The 19,023-nt window shown below is 39.8% G+C and overlaps 1 protein-coding gene across 1 annotated transcript in view; it reads right to left on the bottom strand.

The window, feature by feature from the left end:
• DDX43 (DEAD-box helicase 43) overlaps positions 1 to 19,023 on the bottom strand; it is a 75,205-nt gene that overhangs the window by 35,288 nt on the left and 20,894 nt on the right. The window contains exons 4-10 of the mRNA XM_089681305.1: positions 18,983 to 19,002; positions 17,871 to 17,969; positions 16,589 to 16,670; positions 12,744 to 12,900; positions 6,899 to 7,017; positions 4,550 to 4,660; positions 310 to 451 (exon numbers count right to left, since the gene is read on the bottom strand). Of these exons, the coding sequence (XP_089537431.1) occupies positions 310 to 451; positions 4,550 to 4,660; positions 6,899 to 7,017; positions 12,744 to 12,900; positions 16,589 to 16,670; positions 17,871 to 17,969; positions 18,983 to 19,002 (730 nt within the window). The remainder of the gene's footprint in view (positions 1 to 309; positions 452 to 4,549; positions 4,661 to 6,898; positions 7,018 to 12,743; positions 12,901 to 16,588; positions 16,671 to 17,870; positions 17,970 to 18,982; positions 19,003 to 19,023) is intronic.

Genomic DNA, 19,023 nt, shown 5'->3' with positions numbered 1-19,023 from the left:
ATAACCAATTTAAGCAACGGTTTTAGTGTATGCCTATCACATAATCAACTTGTGCATGTTTTAGGCATATCTTGTTAGGATTTGTGTTTTCTGAATTTTATGTGTAGACTTTTTCCTGTTTAGTAAAGCACATATTAATACACTACAGAGGTCTAAGTTTCCTTGGCTTTTACTGCAAAGTAACCTAAACGACAAAGCAAAACAGGTAAGTTCAGTTTCTGGAATAATAAAAAAAAAAAAAAAAAGTGTTCTGTACAGTTTTTAAAATTTAGTTATGTAATTTTTTAATCTTAAATAATATTTACTTACCAAGTAAGTTATACTTTCTAGGTTAATGAATTCATTCATTTGCAAATCATGCAATCTTCCTGGAGTGGCAATGACTATATCCACTCCCTTTGTAACCACATTTATTTGGCCTTTACGGTCACCACCGCCATAAATGCAAATGCTAAAAACAGAAGAATTAAAAGTGGTAATAAATGTTTACATATAAGCACTGAAGTAACTAGCTTTAAAATGATACACAGTGATGACATTAATCCTCCTACATAAGCTGTACCTGTTTTTCTGCAGCCCTCTTTTCTCCATAGCAGTGCTTTTACAGTCAGGGCACCCTTGAAAAGTATTTTTAGTCTAAAAGACACCCCAGGCTTGGTTCAAATTTTCTCAAATATATTTTTAAAAAGGTGCTACTGGCATGAAATTTTCACCACATGACGGTAACAACCCATGCAATCCATACATACAAAGAAACTAGAACAAATACATTCAGAAGAAATGTGTAATACAATGGAATGACAGGGTAAAAACTATTGAACACATGAAGAAAGGGAGGTGAAAAAAGGCACGGAAAGCCAAGACACCAGCCGAAATATATCAGTAATTAGAAAGCAATCCTGCCCCTTTTCAGTGCAAATCAATATCAGTTGGCTCAGTCTCAACTGATGGCCTATAAAAAAAAAAAAAAAAAAAAAAAAAAAAAAAAAAGGTGTCTCACTACCAAGGTGCCACACAAGACTCTTCTCATGATGGGTAAAAGCAAAGAGATCTATCAAGACATTCGCAACCTTATTATTGCAAAAACATACTGATGGCATTGGTTACAGAAGGATTTCTAAACTTCTGATTATTCCAATGAGCACTGTTGGAGCCATAATCTAGAAGTGGAAAGAACATCATTTCTCCATAAACCGGCCACAACCAGGTGCTCCTCGCAAGATTCTGACAGGAGTGAAAAGAATGAGAAAAGTTGTCCAAGAGCCAAGGACCACTTGTGGAGAGCTTCAGAAAGACCTGGAATTAGCAGATACAATTGTTTCAAAGAAAACAATAAGTAATGGACTCAACCACCATGGCCTGTATGCACACTCACCATGCAAAAGACTCCATTGCTGAAGAAAAAGCATGTTGAAACTCATTAAAAATTTGCTGTACAACATTTAGACAAGCCTGTGAAATACTGGGAAAATATAGTCTGGCCAGATGAGACCAAAATTTAACTCTTTGGGTGCCATAATACACACCATGCTTGGAGGTCAAATGGCACTGCACATCACCCCAAAAACACCATACCAACAGTGAAGACCGAAGATGGGAGCAGCATGACGCTGTTTTTCAGCATACGGTACTGGCAAACTTCATATCAAGGAAGGATGAATGGAAAAATGTACCAAGACATTCTGGATAAAAAGCCATCTACCAGGATGATTCCAAACACAAATGTTTGAATTGACTTGGTTATAGACTTACAGAGCTCTATAACTAGCAAAGCTCATGCTCTGAGCTGGAGAACTCCAGCTCTGATTCAGCAGGGGACATGCCAGACCTCTGCAGAGACCACTGCTTTTACACAGAGAGCAATGATTCTTCTCTCCAGAATTCTGACAAGAAACAAGCTCTTCTACTCAGACTGTGGATGGTTTCTAAAGAAAAACAGACTTTAACCATTTGCCGCCCGGCCTACAGCCCTTTGGCGGCGGCAAAAATGCTTCACCTTTCCAGGTGCACGCCATTTAGCATGCTCCCGCACATGCGCAGTTCGCGCCGTTGCAGAGCGGCGCGATCTGTCACTGGCCGTGTACCTCGGACACGGCCGATGACAGATCTGAGTACCGGCCCCCATTGCCGGTGCCATGTGACCTGCTGTGACCAATCACAGCAGGTCACATGACAGTCGTATACAATGGATGGTTTCATTCATGCCATCCACTGTATACTAGTGCCTAGCTGTGAATGGTCACAGCAGGTCACATGCACATGTCATGTGATTAGCTGTGGCCAAATCACAGCTAAGCACAAAGGAAAAATAAAAACCTGAATGAATCGATTTCATTCTGGTAAATGCTTGCAGCAAAGTAATTCTTTGCTATAAGCAAATTGTGTTAAAAAAAAAAAAATACTAATCACTTCCCCAAAGTAGTACAATGTTACTATGGTAACATTGTACTACTTTGGTCATAGTAAAATATGAAAAAAATCTAAACAAATAAAAAAAGTAATAAAAAATTAAAAAAAAAAATAAAATATATATTTTTTTCATACTGTCACCAGTCAGTGTCCCTGTTCACCGCCATGCCAGTTATATGATGACGCTGTACTGCACTGGTGACAGTATGTAAAAAAAATAGTGAAAATAATTTTTTCATTTTCCGAAAAATTATGACAAAAAAAACACAACTTCAAAAAACGCGCCATGCCTCTTATGAAGTACGTCGGACTGTCTGATTTGCAAAGAAGGGGTCATTTGGGGGATATCTGTACTGTTCTGACATTCTTAGACCTCAAGAAATTAGATTGGCTGTCAGTACTTCAGGATTGATCAATTTTCAGATCTATACCATAGTTTGTGAACTCTATATCTTTCCTACAAAACTAAAAAATACACCCTAATTTGGGTTATTTTCACCAAAGACGTAGCAGAATACATTTTGGCCTAAATTTATGAACAATAATTATTTATTTACAAACTTTTATAACAGAAACAAAGAAAAACGTGTTTTTTTTCAAAATTTTCAGTCTTTTTTTGTTAATTTAGCAAAAAACAAAAACTCCAGTGGTGATTAAATACCACCAAAAGAAAGCTCTAGTTGTGTGAAGAAAATGATAAAATGTTAGTTTGTGTACAATGTTGTATGACCGCGCAATTGCCATTCAAAGTGTGAGCGCTGAAACGTGAAAAATGGCCTGGGCAGGAAGGTGTAAAATTGCCCGGTATTGAAATGGTTAATTACCTTTTGTTTTTAAGCACCTGCAATAAATGTAGCAAAATTAAACTAAAAAGTCCAGTTGTGCTTTTAGAATGGATGTAACATTTGCTTTCTGACGGCAGAAGTGAATATTTGGTAGCCTCAAATCAGGACTACAGTAGAATGCAGGTTGTATTGGTCATCGACAAAAATCATTAGAGGACCAGGGCTCAATGTTTTCTTGGAAAACCTAGTAACTACAGCAATCTTAATGCAAACCTTCACAATTCTTTTGTCCTTTAAATAGTATAATTCAACCCCACTTCCTTCACATATGTGGAGATTAATATTGTTTTTCTTTTAAAACGTCTCATGCAGTGCCCAGCTAGAGCTTCTGCCTTTTTTTCCCCAAATTGCCTATTTTCTAGGTGAGAAGGATGTAGCTCCAGCTGACCGCAGTCAGGGATCCCTGGAGGCTTAGAGGCCATCTAGAACACACTGCGCAGTGGTGCATCATCAGGGGCCAGCTGTAAGGATCCAGAAAGATCCGGTTTCAGATGACATGCGGCAGATTACTGCAAGACAGCACTGGATTTGTTGTGTTTTGAGGATAAGCCTTAAAGTGGTAGTAAAGTCAGTAACTAGACAAAACGCTGACAGGCAGGGTTTTTATTACAGAAGAGACCTTAGATGTCTCAGCTGTCATAAATGTCCTCCTTGCCTGTCAGCGGGTAATGCTATCCGAGCTGCACATGTACAACTCAGACCACATTTACAGTCTGCTCTACATGCCGTGATGTGACTCCCATGTGTGGGAGTGACATCACCTGGGCCCAGCCATTCAAGTGGCTGAAGATAGATATATAAACCTTGAAGGAAGACCGGGTGAAGATGGAAACTGCAAGGAAACTGGCAGAGCCATGACAGCGCATCGCTGAAGGGTTCCATCTTGTAGGCAACACTGTCATAATGTACTAGTATACATTTCATACTAGTAAATTATAACTTAAACCTGCAGGGGGCCCATTTTTTTACATTAGTATAAAACACCTTACTATCGCTTTAAAAAAATGGAAGGTGGAAAAAAAAGAAAAAAAAAAAAAAAGCAGATACTTGAGGGGTCATTTCCTGGAGAGTGCAAAATCTGGTGCAACTCTGCATAGAAACCAATCAGCTTCCAGGTTTAATTGCCAAAGCCTAACTGCACAACCTGAAGTTAGAGGTGCAGCTGTGCATGGTAGCCAATCAGCTTCTAACACCCCATACACTATACAACATTAGAAACGTACAAAAGTCTGCGAGTAGCATTCCTGATGAAAAAAAGATCCCTACATTTTTAATCACGTAAACTAAACTCATACCTTTCAAATTCTTTGTATTGGTACTTGGAACACTCTTCCTTGACTTGAAGAGCTAATTCTCGAGTTGGTGCCAAAACCAGCATACCAGGTCCCTTGCGTTTATTTCTAGGTCTATTTAAAAAAAGAAAAAAAAAACAAAAGTAAACAGGAAAGACATACGCTGTCACATTTAGACATGAATGGGACTAGCTCTGTGTAATGTATTGCAGCAGTTAAAAAGGAAAAAAAAAAAAAGTAATTAACAGTAATAAAGCAGAAAAATATTTTCAACTCAGCTCAACACTTACATTAAAAGAGAAGTTTGGGCCCAATTATATTTACCTAGGTGAATGCAGAAATCGGTCCGATGCGGCATTTGTACCCCGCCAGCTCTAAGTGTGAGAACTCAGGGATCACATGACTGCTGACCACCGAGTTCTCACAGTTGCTCTGACTGTCAATCACTGCCGTCTACTCTGACCCCCTTGCACTCACTGGAGCGTTGGGTTGTGGGGAGGGAGAAGCTGTCTCAGGCTCTCAGGTGCCGCTCCAGACTCTGGGGTGGTTCCTGACTTTAAAGTTGAGATCTTTCCCCAGCATAAACAGGCTGAGTGACAGTCCGCTGTCAAATGAAAACAGGTCACAGGAGGCGTGCAAAACAAACCTACACTCCTGTTATACACAGGAGCAGTACAGCCAAAAGAGCTTTGGCTGTACTTCTCCTTTAAGAGTAAAATAATTCTCACTAGAGACACATTTGCATTACTGTAAAACTGTTTTGAGAATGACATACAGCAGAGGCATTCTGCTTTCCTAGATTCACAGTGAGCAAAATTCCTTAGTTTGGTTTTGTATAAAAGAAAATTGGAACTTCTGTATTCATCAGATAATTGGGGTCTACATGCGTTTTTTTTGTTTTGTTTTTTTATACAGAAAATGCACATCTTTACTCAGGATTTCGTATTAAATCCAGTTTGAAAATTATGTTAATCTTGAGTGAAAGTTGCATGAACCTTGTGAGAAAATGTAACAAGGTAATGGAACTTTATAAAGATGGAAAAGGACATAAAAAAAAAAAAAAAAAAAAAAAAAGATGTCCAAAGCCTTGAATATGCCAATCAGTACTGTTAAATTACCTATTAAGAAGTGGAAAGTTCAGGGATCTCGATACCAAGCCAAATACAGGAAGACCAAGAAAGATTGCAGCAATAACTGACAGAAGAATTGTCCGAGATTCAAAGAAAAACCCACAGGCAACCTCAAAAGCAATACAGGCTGCTCTGGAAAAAGACAGTGTGGTTGTTTTGAAGGAGCACAATATGACACTTGAACAAAAATGGGCTGCATGGTCGAGGTGCCAGAAAGAAGCCTTTACTGCATCAATGACACAAAAAGGCCTGGTCAGGCATGTCAAGGTGTTGTCAGGCATATTGTAACCAGGCTTTTTTGTGGCATTGGTGCAGTAAAAGCTTCTTTCTGGCACCTCGACCAATCAGGTCATTTTTGTTCAAGTATCACCATATTGTACTCCTTAAAAACAAACAACCACACCATTTTCCAGAGCAGCCTATATTTCTTTTGAGGTTGCCTGTGGGTTTTTCTTTGAATCCTGGACAATTCTTCTGTCAGTTATGGCTGCAATCTTTCTTGGTCTACCGGACCTTGGCTTGGCATCAAGAGATCCCCAAACTTTCCACTTCTTAATAAGTGATTTAACAGTACTGATTGGCATATTCAAAGCTTTGAACATCTTTTTATGTCCTTTTCCATCTTTATAAAGTTCCATTACCTTGCTACGCACGACTTTTGACAGTCCTTTTCTGATCCCCATGGCTCAGTATCTAGCCTAGTCAGTGCTTCCACATAAGAGCTAAGAAAATCATTGACTATTTATACACTGACACGAATTGCAATTTAAAAAGCCACAGATGAGGGACATTAACCTTTAATTGGCATTTTAACCCATGTCACCTTCTGTGTCTGTACCAAGGCCAAACATTCCAGGGAAGGGAAACTTTTGATCATGACCATTTGGGTAATTTCTGTTATTAGGATTTAAAATGGAGCCAAACAACTATTTGATAATAAAATGGCTTCATATGATCATCATCCTTCAATAAAAGAGCATTTTTTGGCATGATCAGTCATATTTTCAATATAAAATTCACATTTTCTGCTAGGGTATGCAAACTTTTGAGCACAGCTGTATATATGGTCCGAACTGTATGTAAAAGTACACAAACCACAGTAGCATAAACCAAAAATGTATTTATTGGAAAAAAAAAAAATGTAAAAAAATTATTATACAGCAACAGAACCCCCCCCCCCCCCAAAAAAAAAAAAAAAAAAAAAAAACAAAAAAACACTTACACTGGTTGAAGATCTAAATGAATGAACCCCGGTAATAAGTAGGCCAGTGTTTTTCCAGTGCCTGTTTGCGCAATCCCAATCAGATCCAATCCTTGAAGAATTATTGGCCATGCCTGGGACTAAACACAAAATGTTTTAGAGTTAAACATTGCTTTGTTAGCTACAGTCAATGCAAAAATATTCAAAATCCAAGTCGAGTGTAATGAGTGCAGGACAGAGGAGCCTCTTAAAGAAGAAGGTACAGCTCTGTGAGAGCCAGAAATCTTGTTTGTAGGTGACCAAATACTTATTTTCCACCATAATTTGCAAATAAATTCTTTCCAAATCAGCCAATGTGATTGTCTGGATTTATTTTTCTCATTTTGTCTCTCATAGTTGAGGTCTGCCTATGATGCCAATTACAGCCTCTCTCATCTTTTTAAGTGGGAGAACTTGCACAATTGGTGGCTGACTAAATACTTTTTTCCCCACTGTATATAGGGGGTCTACCTGGATCCCATTGGTTTTCTGTCAGTTCTGTGCTGATGGCTGTGCTGGACAGAGGGATGTCCCGAAGGGAAGTTAGCATGATGTGTCTTTCCTCTACTGCATTAAAAAAAGTTTCTTTGGCTAATCACTTTGTCTAAAGTCATCAACGTTGCCCATTTCTTTTGCTTCTTCAAAAGAGCTTTAACAGCACATATTGAAACCAGTCTGCTTTGAAATATTTGCCTGGGAAAGACTTTGCTGAAGCAGTATAACTACCTTGTGTTATGTTACGGTGCTCAGTATATTGAAACTGTCTTCCACAACCTCACCTCAGTAGCAGTGTTTGACTGTTCCTCATCCAGTATTAAACTTCCTATACAGCCGTTTCTGTTTCAGACTAAATCAACCTACATATGAAACTGATGATCATTAGCACTCGCTTGGTAGGATTGGTTAATCATATACCTGATTCTAATCCTACAAAATCCCCGACTTTGTTCAAGATTACAAAGCGTGCAAGTGTAAGAACTGATGCTGGTTTGAAGTCAAAGGGTAGTCACACCAGATATTGATTTGATTTAGATTCTTCTTCTGTTCGCTCACTTTGCATTTTGTAAATTAATAAAAATTATTAAAATTATATATTTTTTAAAGCATTCTTACTTTACAGCATTTCTGCACACCTGCCTAGAATTTTTGCACAGTAAACTTCAGCTTTAGACTTGGTGGGTGGAGGAGCAAGAACATAAAAAGTAGAAATAAGATGGAAGAAAAGGTTATGGAGAGTGATGAAACTGGTTTTGTTTGGCAATGTGAAGGCATGACTTTTGAAGGGCAGATTTATACAGTAGAAGTCTTGCTGGAATTTAGTTTTATGCCACAATTAATCACTCAGAGTATGGCTACATCTTTTGAGACATGTTGAGTTGTCAGGGTGCAAAGGATGTAGCGATTGGAGCCTGAATTCGTATGTAGTGAAGTCGATGGGTGTGTCCAGAGAGGATAAGAGGGAGTCTTTGTAGGTGGACTTTGCTAGGCTGAGGCAGGAGAGGGGTGAAATTCTGTCACAGAGGTTCTCTTGCAGAATAAACAAGAGCAGGGTTAAAAAGGTGGTGAAAGTTTCAGGTGTAACCATTTGCTGGTTGCAGGGAATGGGAGCTAAAGAAAAGGCAGAGCAAGAAACTGGTAAGGTTGAACGCAAGGAAAAGAAGTGATGGAAGAGAATGCAAGGAGTGCAGAGGTGGCATAATAGGTCATGAGTGTTGCCATCACAGTAGAAGTGTGTGCCCATTGTGTTAAGTCAAAATTGGAGGTTAGGCTGAGGTGTTGAGAGGTAACTGGAGTGTAACAATTAACATGGATGTTGGAAGTCACCAAAAATGATAGTGGGTATTTCGAAAGGTGAAAAAAGTAGGGTAAGCCAGGAAGAGAAGTCATCAAGAAAGCTTGATCCAGGAGGCTGATAGATTACAGCAATGCCCAAAGAAGCTGGAGAAGAGGGAAATACAGTGACCTTCAAAAGAGGGCAGGAACAGAGGGAGACTAGGGAAAAACCTGAAAAGCACTGTGTGGAAAAAAGAATCCCAAGTCCACCTCCTTTTCTTCTAGGTGAAAGAGATTCCTGTAGCCAGGTTTCAGTAACAGCAAACAAAGTTAAGTTAATGAAATTAAAAAAGGTCATGAAGAGAGCTAAGCCTGTTACAGACCGAGTGGGCATTCCAGAGAGCAAAAGATGTTCTTGATCTCTAAGATGGGGAACAGAAATTGCAGCTGCTGCCAGAAGGGGGAGGGGGTGACATGTAAAAATATATCCAAAGCCTTGACTATGCCAGTCAGTATTGCTCAATCACTTAAGAAGTTGCAAATTTGCAGATCTTTTAATACAAAGCTAAGGTCAGTTGGTAAGGAAATATTTACTTATTACAGGTACTTATATAGCGCCGTCATTTTACGCAGCGCTTTACATATATATTGTACATTCACATCAGTCCCTAACCCTCAAGGGGTGTACAATCTAAGGTCCCTAACTCCCATTCATACATACACATACTAGGGACAATTTAGGCAGGAGCCAATTAACCTACCAGCATGTCTTTGGAGTGTGGGAGGAAACCGGAGTACCCAGAGGAAACCCACACAGGCACAGGGAGAACATGCAAACTCCAGGCAGGTGGTGCCGTGGCTGGGATTCGAACCAACAACCCTAGTACTGCCAGGCGAAAGTGCTAAACATTTAGCCACTGTGCATATTGCAGCCACAATTGACAGATGAATTGTTCGGGATACAAAGAAAAATCCACAAGCAACCTCAGGAAAAAATACAGGCTGCTCTGGAAAAAGACGGTGTGGTTGTTTCAAGGAGTACAATATGATGAACAAAATGAGCTGCCTGGTGAAGTCACCAGAAAAAAGCCATTATATCACTAATGTCGAAAAAAGCCGGGTTACAATATGCCCGACAACACATTGATACCCCCCTAGCTTCTGGAACACTTATTTGGAGTGACAAGACCAAAATATGGTCACAACCATAAGTGCAATGTTAGGAGAGGGGTCAACAATGCTTATAGTGACAAGAATTTAATCCCCACTGTGAAGCATGGTGGTTGCTCACTGGTGTTTCTAAAAAGGCACAGGGAATCTTGTGAGAATTGATGGCAAGATGAATGCAGCATGTTATCAGAAAATACTGGCAGACAATTTACATTCTTCTTGTTGTGCATGGGACACGATTGGACTTTCCAGCACGACAATGACCCTAAACACAAGGCCAAGCTGACCCTCCAATGGTTACAGCAGAAAAAGGTGAAGGTTCTGGAGTGGCCAGCACAGTCTCCGGATGCTAATATCAAGCCACTCTGGGGAAATCTCAAATGTGCAGTTCATGCAAAATAACCAAAGACTTTGAATGACCTGGAGGCATTTTACCAAGACAAAATGGGCAGTTATACCACTGGCAAGAATTCGGGGCCTCAAAGACAACTATTACAAAAGACTGCACGCGGTCATTGATGGTAAAGGGGGCAGTACACAGTATTAAGAACTAAGGGTATGCAAACTACTGAAAAGGGTCATTTAATTTGTTTACTTGTTGCCATGTTTTGTTTTATGATTATACCATTCTATCATGACCTACAGTTGAATATGAATCCCATAAGAAATAAAAGAAATGTGGTTTGCCTGCTCACTCAAGTCTTCTGTAAAAATGGTACATTCTTTTACCAATTGTCCAAGTGTATGTAAACTTTGGAGTACAAAAACATACAGGGTGTGCATATATATTATTATTATTGTACAGGATTTATATTGCACCAACAGTTTGCGCAGCACTTTACAATATAAGGTAGACCGTACAATTACAAAACATTTCAGTACAGAAGGAAAAGGAGGACCCTGCTTATGGAGCCTACAATCTAAAGGAAGGGGGAGGTGATACAAAAGGTGATAGCTGCGGGGGATGATCTGGTGGAGGTGATTAAAGTAAAGTTTTTAGGTGGAGGTGGGGTAGGATTCCCTGAATTAGTGAGTTTTCAAAGATCGCCTAAAGGCAAACAGGGTGGGGGCTGACCGGATATACTGCAGTAGGGAGTTCAAGGATGGGAGAGGCTCTGGAGAAGTCCTGGAGGCAAGCGTGGAAGGAGGTGGCGAGGGAGCTAGAGAGAAAGATGTTTTGCGAGAAGCAGAGCGCACAATATCTGTGGAGGAGGTTTGTGATATAGCTGTGGGCAGTGTTGTGAATGGCTTTGTAAGCTGTGGTTAGTATTTTGAATTTTATACGTTGGGTTAGTGGAAGCCAGTGAAGGGATTGGCAGAGAGGGGCAGCAGTAACTGATCGGTTGGTAAGGTATATGAGTCTAGCAGCAGCATTCATAATAGACTGAAGGGGAGATAACCTGTGTAACGGTAGACCAGTGAGGAGGGAGTTGCAGTAATCAAGGTGGGATAAAACCAAGGCGTGGATAAGTTGTTTTGTGGTGTCATTGGTCAGAAAAGGGGTAGATTTTGGAAATGTAGCAGAGGTTGAGATTGCAGAATTTAACCAGTGATAGGAGGTGGGGCCCAAAGGAGAGGTCAGAGTCTAGGATTACGCCTAGCACCCTGGCATGAGGGGAAGGACCAATGGTTGTGCTGTTGATCTTAATGGTAAAGCCATATGTGGGGAATCGGGGAGGAGAAAATACTACAAAATTTGGTTTTGGAAAGATTGAGTTTAAGGTAGTAGTGTGACATCCATGCCGATATGTCACTTAAATTTGTGATACGTGAGATTGAGGGGGTGAGCTGGGGAGTGGAGAGATAGATCTGGGTGTCATCAGCATAGAGGTGGTATTGGAAGCCATGGAAGGTTATCAATTGGCCCAGGGAGGAGGTATACACACACTAGAAAGAATGGGGGCCCATTACTATAGGGTTTCCAGGCAAGGAGAGAAACCATAATTGCCAGTAAATTTCATATCTTGGAATACAGGACACTGGCAGAATATTTATACACCATGGGTTCTAGGAGTGTACTTTCAGGTGATTGGAAGATAAGAAGACATGCCCCCTGAATGCATCCCCTATAACCCAATTCCAGGAGTCTTCAAGTTTTGTAGCAAGCAATGTTGAGTAAAACAAGGAATGGAAGGGTGGCATGTATCCAGTACTCAAAGATATGAAATTTACAGGCAAGTCAAAGTACCTCACTTTACGTAAAGGTTTATTCCTACTTTAATGTGCACCTCAAGCCAAAGTTATTTTTCTTTTAGTTTCAAAGTTGGAACTAATACAATTGTGTCCTTTTATTGCTGCCTGAGACTTTTTCCAGAGACAATGCCATCATTATGTTAATGAGTGAGAGGGAAGCTGAAGTACAGAAACAGCAACAGGAATTTATATAGCAAATATTCTAGCCCTTCCAACTTTTATTTCACAATGAATCTCTGTTAAACACTTTCAAGAGATCCATACCAAATTATATTACTGGCATTGTTTTACCTTTGCATAACATTTTATTAAGTTGTCCGTTTTAAACTTTCTAGAAAACGTTACTACAACAGGAAGAATCAACTCCTGATCACATTCACCTCTAATCTAGCATGTCATATCCATTTTCCTTAGGAAGTGTGTAAATACTCTGCTAGGCCCAGCTTCTCCCTACATAACCTTGCGCGTCTGCTGATATCACATTGCACCAGCATACAACAGCAGTCTCAGGCCTTTTGAATATCTACAAAAGGGAGGCTTTTACGGGTAAGAACATGCATAAAATGTGTTAAATGCAAAAACGTATTGAAAGATTTGTTCAAGTGATACTCAGTATACTCAGAATAGAAATTAAGACATAAAATAAAGCTTTCAGTTTTTCCCCCACTTTTAATGCTAGATTAGTTAATACCTGAATTGGAGTAGGACGCTCAAATCCAGCATTTGTTAACGCGGTCATAACTTCTGGGAAAGGATTAAATGCTTCTTGAAAAGTGGAGACAGGGTTTGGGATTGGTCTTTTATCACCATCTTTCAAGTCTGTACAAATAATGTTATTATTTTCCTTCCTATAAAAAAAATAAATAAATATGATAAGTTAGAAAAAGAAAAGGACATGCCACTTATACATGCATCTCTCTGACCCTAAAGAAGAACATATATAAACAAATCATATAGAAAAAAAAAAAAAAAACATACAGCACTTTGCAAAAATATTCCTCACTGTAACATCCCTTTCTGAGTTCACTGACGGATAAAGCTCTTCTATTCCTGACCACAGGGTTAAATCACTAGGCAGAACAGGACACTAGGCAGAAAAGAAGCACAGCATAGTCTATGGGCAGTCCTAGCTGTGCCCTGTGCCCAGCAGTGCCACCCACCTGTTCCACCAGTCAGTGCCACCTATCAGTGCCGCCCATCAGTGCTGCCTCATCAACGCATATCAGTGGAGAAAAATTGCAGGAGCCTTTTGCAAAATTTTATAATAGAAAAACTTTTTTTTTTCCCAAGTTATTTGCTCTTTGTTTATAGCACAAAAAGTAAATACCACCAAAAGAAAGCTCTATTTGTGAGAAAAAAAGATAAAAATTTTATATGGGCATAATGTTGCATGTTCGTACAATTGTCATTCAAAGTGAGACAGCGCTGAAAGCTGAAAATTGGCCTGGTAAAGGAAAGGGGTATAAAACAGTTTCCTGACTACCCAATACCTTTAGAGACCCCTTTTGTGCAGAAATTGTGTGGATCTATACTATGCCATGCTGTACCCTAGACTAAGTCCACTATGGTGTGGTAGCGACGGAAGCAGTCCTTGATACAGATGCCAGGACAGAAGTAGGTGGGGAAAAAAAAACAAAACACACACACCACACACGTGTCACGCCTTATTCTGTGTTTACCACAGATGTATCCCTCCTGGGGTGGCTTTTGTGTCAGGGTATTTTGGAGGATATCTAGAAGAGGTCTCATGCAGCTGACTATGATCGCTTCCTGAAATTTTAGGAGGGATCCAGTTCTTCCACTTGCTTAGTAAATAACAAAAGGATTGTATAGAGCCAATTGAAATAAATATATAGACACCAGTGTCTAGCTGTGCGGGTGGCTAAACATGGCTTCATCGTTTGGTTGTTGTAGTCTACACCTCCCATATTAAGATTATACTCATGGACACAGAGAAGCTTTTCAAAGACATCAGACACCATGTTAATTTGGACAGTCATGTCTAGGTGAATAGCAGACAGCATGAATACATCACGCTTGTCCTTTCATTTTACTGCAAGTAATTTCTCATTCCGCAAGCAAGCCTTTCTAAAAGGGGTAGCCCCTGTGATTACGTTGCATGGTTCCACAGCAGCCAATTTCTATGTTGAACAAATGTCTAAAAGTTGCATGCTTGCAAAAAAAAAAAAAAAAAATAAGTTAACGTACAAATGGTACACAGCTTTGAACAAAGGGAACAAGTTCTACACTATCCTACCACTGCTCCGCATGTAGTCTGGGCATCCGGGGGGCTCCACAAATGTCTTTTCCCTCAAATTCTAAAATGGTATGTATATTCTGTGGCCCCATCACAGAGATTTTAAAATTTTGACCCCATATCTGGCACCCTTGCTGGGGAGAAACTGCTTGAATGCAAGCCTGCCAGTAAAATCTACAAGGGACTTGACTATGCTGATGTTTTGTTGGGTCATATACACATCTAGAAATTTCTGGGATGGGCAAATTATGAAGGGTCAAATTTTGTGGAACCGATCATAGTCAGGGCAACCCGAAAGTATTATTATTATACAGTATTTATAAAGCGCCAATAGTTCGCTCAGCGCTGTACATTACAATGGGAGACAATACATGAGACAGTACAATAACAATGCGATACACGAGCGGTTCAAGGGCCCTTCTCCTTGGAGCTTACAATCGGTCAGTGAAATGCATACAGTGCATTATTGTCATACATCTCTGCCCGGCCATTACAGCAGAGAACACAGTCGTGATAAATCAGGTCTGTGGACCAATATGATGGCAATTCACACCTTTTTTTTTTTTAATGCCTATAGGGTTAGGCCCCAAAAAAAACTCAAATTCAGAACCCGTGATAGGTTTCCACCCAAATTCCCTGGTAAGGTATGAACTTGGGTCGGCGGTGATGTACTGTTGGGTATAAACGTTACTTCACTTCAGTAACATGGGGTGGGGTACACCTGATTTTAGCAGGGACCTCTTCTCCATGGTCTGAGCTCCCTGCCGCTGCTTTCTATTGGTTCATATTCTGACAGTGAAGCCTCCTGTTCACTCATTTGTCATGCTCAGAATCCTGTAGGCGTCTGCCAGTGTACCTTTTTTGGCCATTTTGGCCACTAAATTTACAGGTGCCTAGTGGTGACTTTGGGAAAGAGAACTCCTTGCCATCAGGGACTGCTTGTGTGCTAGAAATAAAATAAACTGCTAGTGCTAGCAGAGATCAGGCATGATCTTGCCAACACTATGGTTTTGTGGACAATGTATCAGAGGTAACAGATCATAAAAATTAAAAAACAACAACACTGCAATAACAAAACTAAAATACAAGTGCTGGCAGTGGGGCTGATCTTGCTAACACTGCGTTTTGGGGGACACTATACTTTTGCAGATACTAATATAGTTCTGAGCTGTACTATACTAGCAGTTATAGAGTGACTGATATATTGTGGTGGGCATTCAAGGGATTAACTGTGGAGAGCAATAGTGTGGTGGGTATTCGGACGCTGACTGGGTGGGACACTCACATTGTTAGTGACAGGGATACTGTGATAGTACTGTACAAAATGACACTGGCTAGGTGACAGGGCAATAAAGGGGTTAACTGGAGGGCAATCAACGGTTTAAATGTGCCTAACAAGTGTGAATGTGGTGCTTTTACTTAAACAAGATCTGGCTGCTTTCTGTCCCTAAATGAAAAGAGCTCAGGGAGGCAGAAAACAGTCAGGTTCTGTGTCTCTTTACAGACACAGGATCTGTGCTGTGCTTGGCCTGCCATCAGCAGGTCTACAGCCAAAATCATTGGCTATAGCCTGCTAAAGAACTTTCACAGCACAATTCGGCAGGGGGGAGCATTGCATGTCCCGAGAAGCAGGAACAAGGGTGCAACATACAGTATGTCACCTAGCCTACCCGTGACACCCACCCACAGTAAATGCACTGTGGGTGAGAAGTAGTTAGTTAATCTATGTGTACATAAAAAAAAAAAAAAAAAAAAAAAAAAAGGAAAAAAAAAATTAAACTACTATATACAAAGTCATAGGAAGCCATCAAGAGAACCACCTATGATCATGTTTCGATAATCTATACATGGCTTCCTATGACTTTATATGGTTGATTTGATATTTATCACACTTTTTCAAATAATATGTTTTTACAGCAGCGTAGGTTTGATCCATCCTAAAGCTCTCTCACAGATTGTGGTTTTTTTTTTTTTTTTTTTTTTTTTTTTTTTTTTTTACGAGCAATCAAAGCTGTATGCTTTGATAACTAAGATGGACAATATAATCCCCATTTGAATTATTCCTTACAAAATAGCAATAAAAACCTGACCGATGGTCTAATCCTTCCACAGTTTATTCAACTCAAAATTGCAAAAAAACCACACTATATACAAGAAAAACACAACCTCCCCCCATCAAAACACACTTATACGTAACCTCTACAAAAAGTACTTGACTTTGTTCTTATTCTTTTGTATTCTAGTATATTTTTGTAAGGAAAATAGAAAACTATATTTACCTCCATTTTGATACCTCTTCTTCAGACATTGAGGCAACACTTGGAGATTCTGTGTAGAAAGCCTTTTCAATTGGAGGCATCGCTTTTAAAACAAGGAGATATATAATAATATACATTTAAAAGAATTGTATGGTTGTGTGAAAAAAACAAAAAACAAAAAAACACACACACACACACACACACACACACACACAGCTGAAAGTACTGCAAAAGTGGCTGATCAAGGCCTGGGAAGGATTTGCAATTTCTACAATTTCAAGTAGGACCGAGAATTAAATCCTTACACATACATCCCAGCTGAAACAATTGAGGAGTCACAAATCTAGATTTTTTGGCAGTCTTTTTTTAACAATATCTGTAAAGAGAAAAAAAAAAATGTGCTTTTTGGGCCCTGTATCCAGGTCTTCCTGACAACTCAAAACCGGTCACAAGAGTTGGATGAATGGAAACAAAACTTGACACCCAAAAGGGGAAGTTCCGCTTTAAGACTTTGTCCCCAGCTCCCCGTTAAGGACTGGCACCTTTGGGGAGTGGGGTACACAAATTTGACAGGTACCCGCTTCCCACTGCGTTCGCCTAGGCGATCAGAAGCAGTGGTCACCCCCCGTAGTCTTCTGGGCCACGTGATAGGTCCCAGAAGACTACGGGACCATTCACAAAGCACAGTGCTGCTCGTGTATGTGCAGTGGGCACCCAAGTTGTCACAGCCAGGTGCCCACATTGAGGATGCCAGCACTGTGGAGACAGGACACCGTGCGATCGAGGGACAGGCGAGTGTCCGTTTTTTTTTTTTCTTTAAAAAAAGTTAGCAGCTACAGTTTTTGTAGCTTTTTTTTTTTTTTTTTTTTTTTTTTAATTCCCATTGGAACTCTGCTTTAATGTGTTAAGTATGTTAAAACAATATTATGATAGTGAGAAGGCCTGGACAGGGAAATCCTTATGTAACAAGCTGGGTAGTTTTACTGACATACCAATATACCAAGCACAACACTTAAAGTGGTTGTAAAGGCTCAAGATTTTCTATCTTCATGCATTCTATGCACAGCATCCCCCCCAGGCCCCTGTAATACCTAAGCCACCTCTCCACCCAGCGATGTGCACTGGAGTCTCGGCTATCCTGGACCAGGGTTAATTCAGTTTGTTGCAGGTTGGCAAGTGAGCTGGGTATTTTTGTTTGTATTTTCAGCATTACCAACTTTAAATACGCTAAGTTGAAATCAACTCCAAGTGGCATAAATCACATATATAAAACACTGAGAAAAATTAAATATGCTTTACATACCAGCCCACCTCATTGCTGTAAGTCTCTCGGACTCTTCTATAACCCGAGCCCAATCTATCTGAGTCTTTTTTCTCTCAACTACTGGAGCAGGAGAAGGTGGTTTTTCAATATATTCACATCCTGAGATAAAAAACAAAACAAATAAAAAATTAACTGCCAATTTGATTAATTTAAAAAATTACAATGGTTATCAATAGGATTGGGTCCACACACACATTCAGCTTTTCATATACTTGTGCCAAGAAAATATTTTCCAGTACTAGGTCTCCACCAAGAGGAAGTACTTTGAATGTCAGCCACTAACCTTCCAAATTAGTCTATTTACCATTTTATAGCCTATGTACACTTATATTTTATAATCCTATTCTGAGATACGATATGCATGCAAGTAAAAAAACACAAACATTTTTCTTATTACATCTGCAAGGCTGTAATTTGGAAGACCCAATTACAAGTAAGCAGCCTTTTAATTAACCCTTTCGACATATTGGGGGGGGGGGGAATATACAATATCACAGATAATTTGCCAGTACCTCCTCAGTGTTCTTCCTAAGCACTTTTAAACATGCTTGTAGTCCAGACAATTTTAGCTGTCAGGATATATTGTGATAGCTCTGCACCTAAATATTACCTGTCTTGTGGCAGTACTGGCACAAATGATTCAATAGAACAAGAGGTGATTGAGGCCATTCTGAAAATCGAACTATCCTTGGGTAATTTTTTGCTGATGGTAGTATTTGAACTTTGAAACTTAGGAATTTGACTGACTGAGCAGATTTTGGTTGGTTTGAAAGAAGAAAGTGGTGAGGGGGTAGACTTTGGAGTTCTATTCTATAGCCTACTCTGCTCACTTTCAGGCGATCTGTGAAAACCTCTCTTCAGGGAAGCCTATCCTGCCCTCAGCTAATAATGGAATTTTCTACTCTTCCAACCAGTCCATCCCCCACAGTTACTACCTTTTGTACCACTAGCCCCTCCCTCCTAGAGTGTAAGCTCCAAGGAGCAGGGCCCTCAAATCCCTCTAGTATTGAACTGTATTGTTGCTGTATTGTCTCCCGTTATATTGTATAGCGCTGAGCAAACTGTTGGGGGTTATATAAATCCTGTATAATAATAATAATATTCTGTACCCCTTTGAAATCAATAATTGAAC

This window comes from Staurois parvus, unplaced genomic scaffold (genome assembly GCF_062004578.1).
Source record: "Staurois parvus isolate SC_StPar_1 unplaced genomic scaffold, SC_StPar_1.0 ptg000264l, whole genome shotgun sequence".
Lineage (NCBI taxonomy): Eukaryota > Metazoa > Chordata > Amphibia > Anura > Ranidae > Staurois > Staurois parvus.
This window is presented reverse-complemented; position numbering and strand designations above follow the sequence as displayed.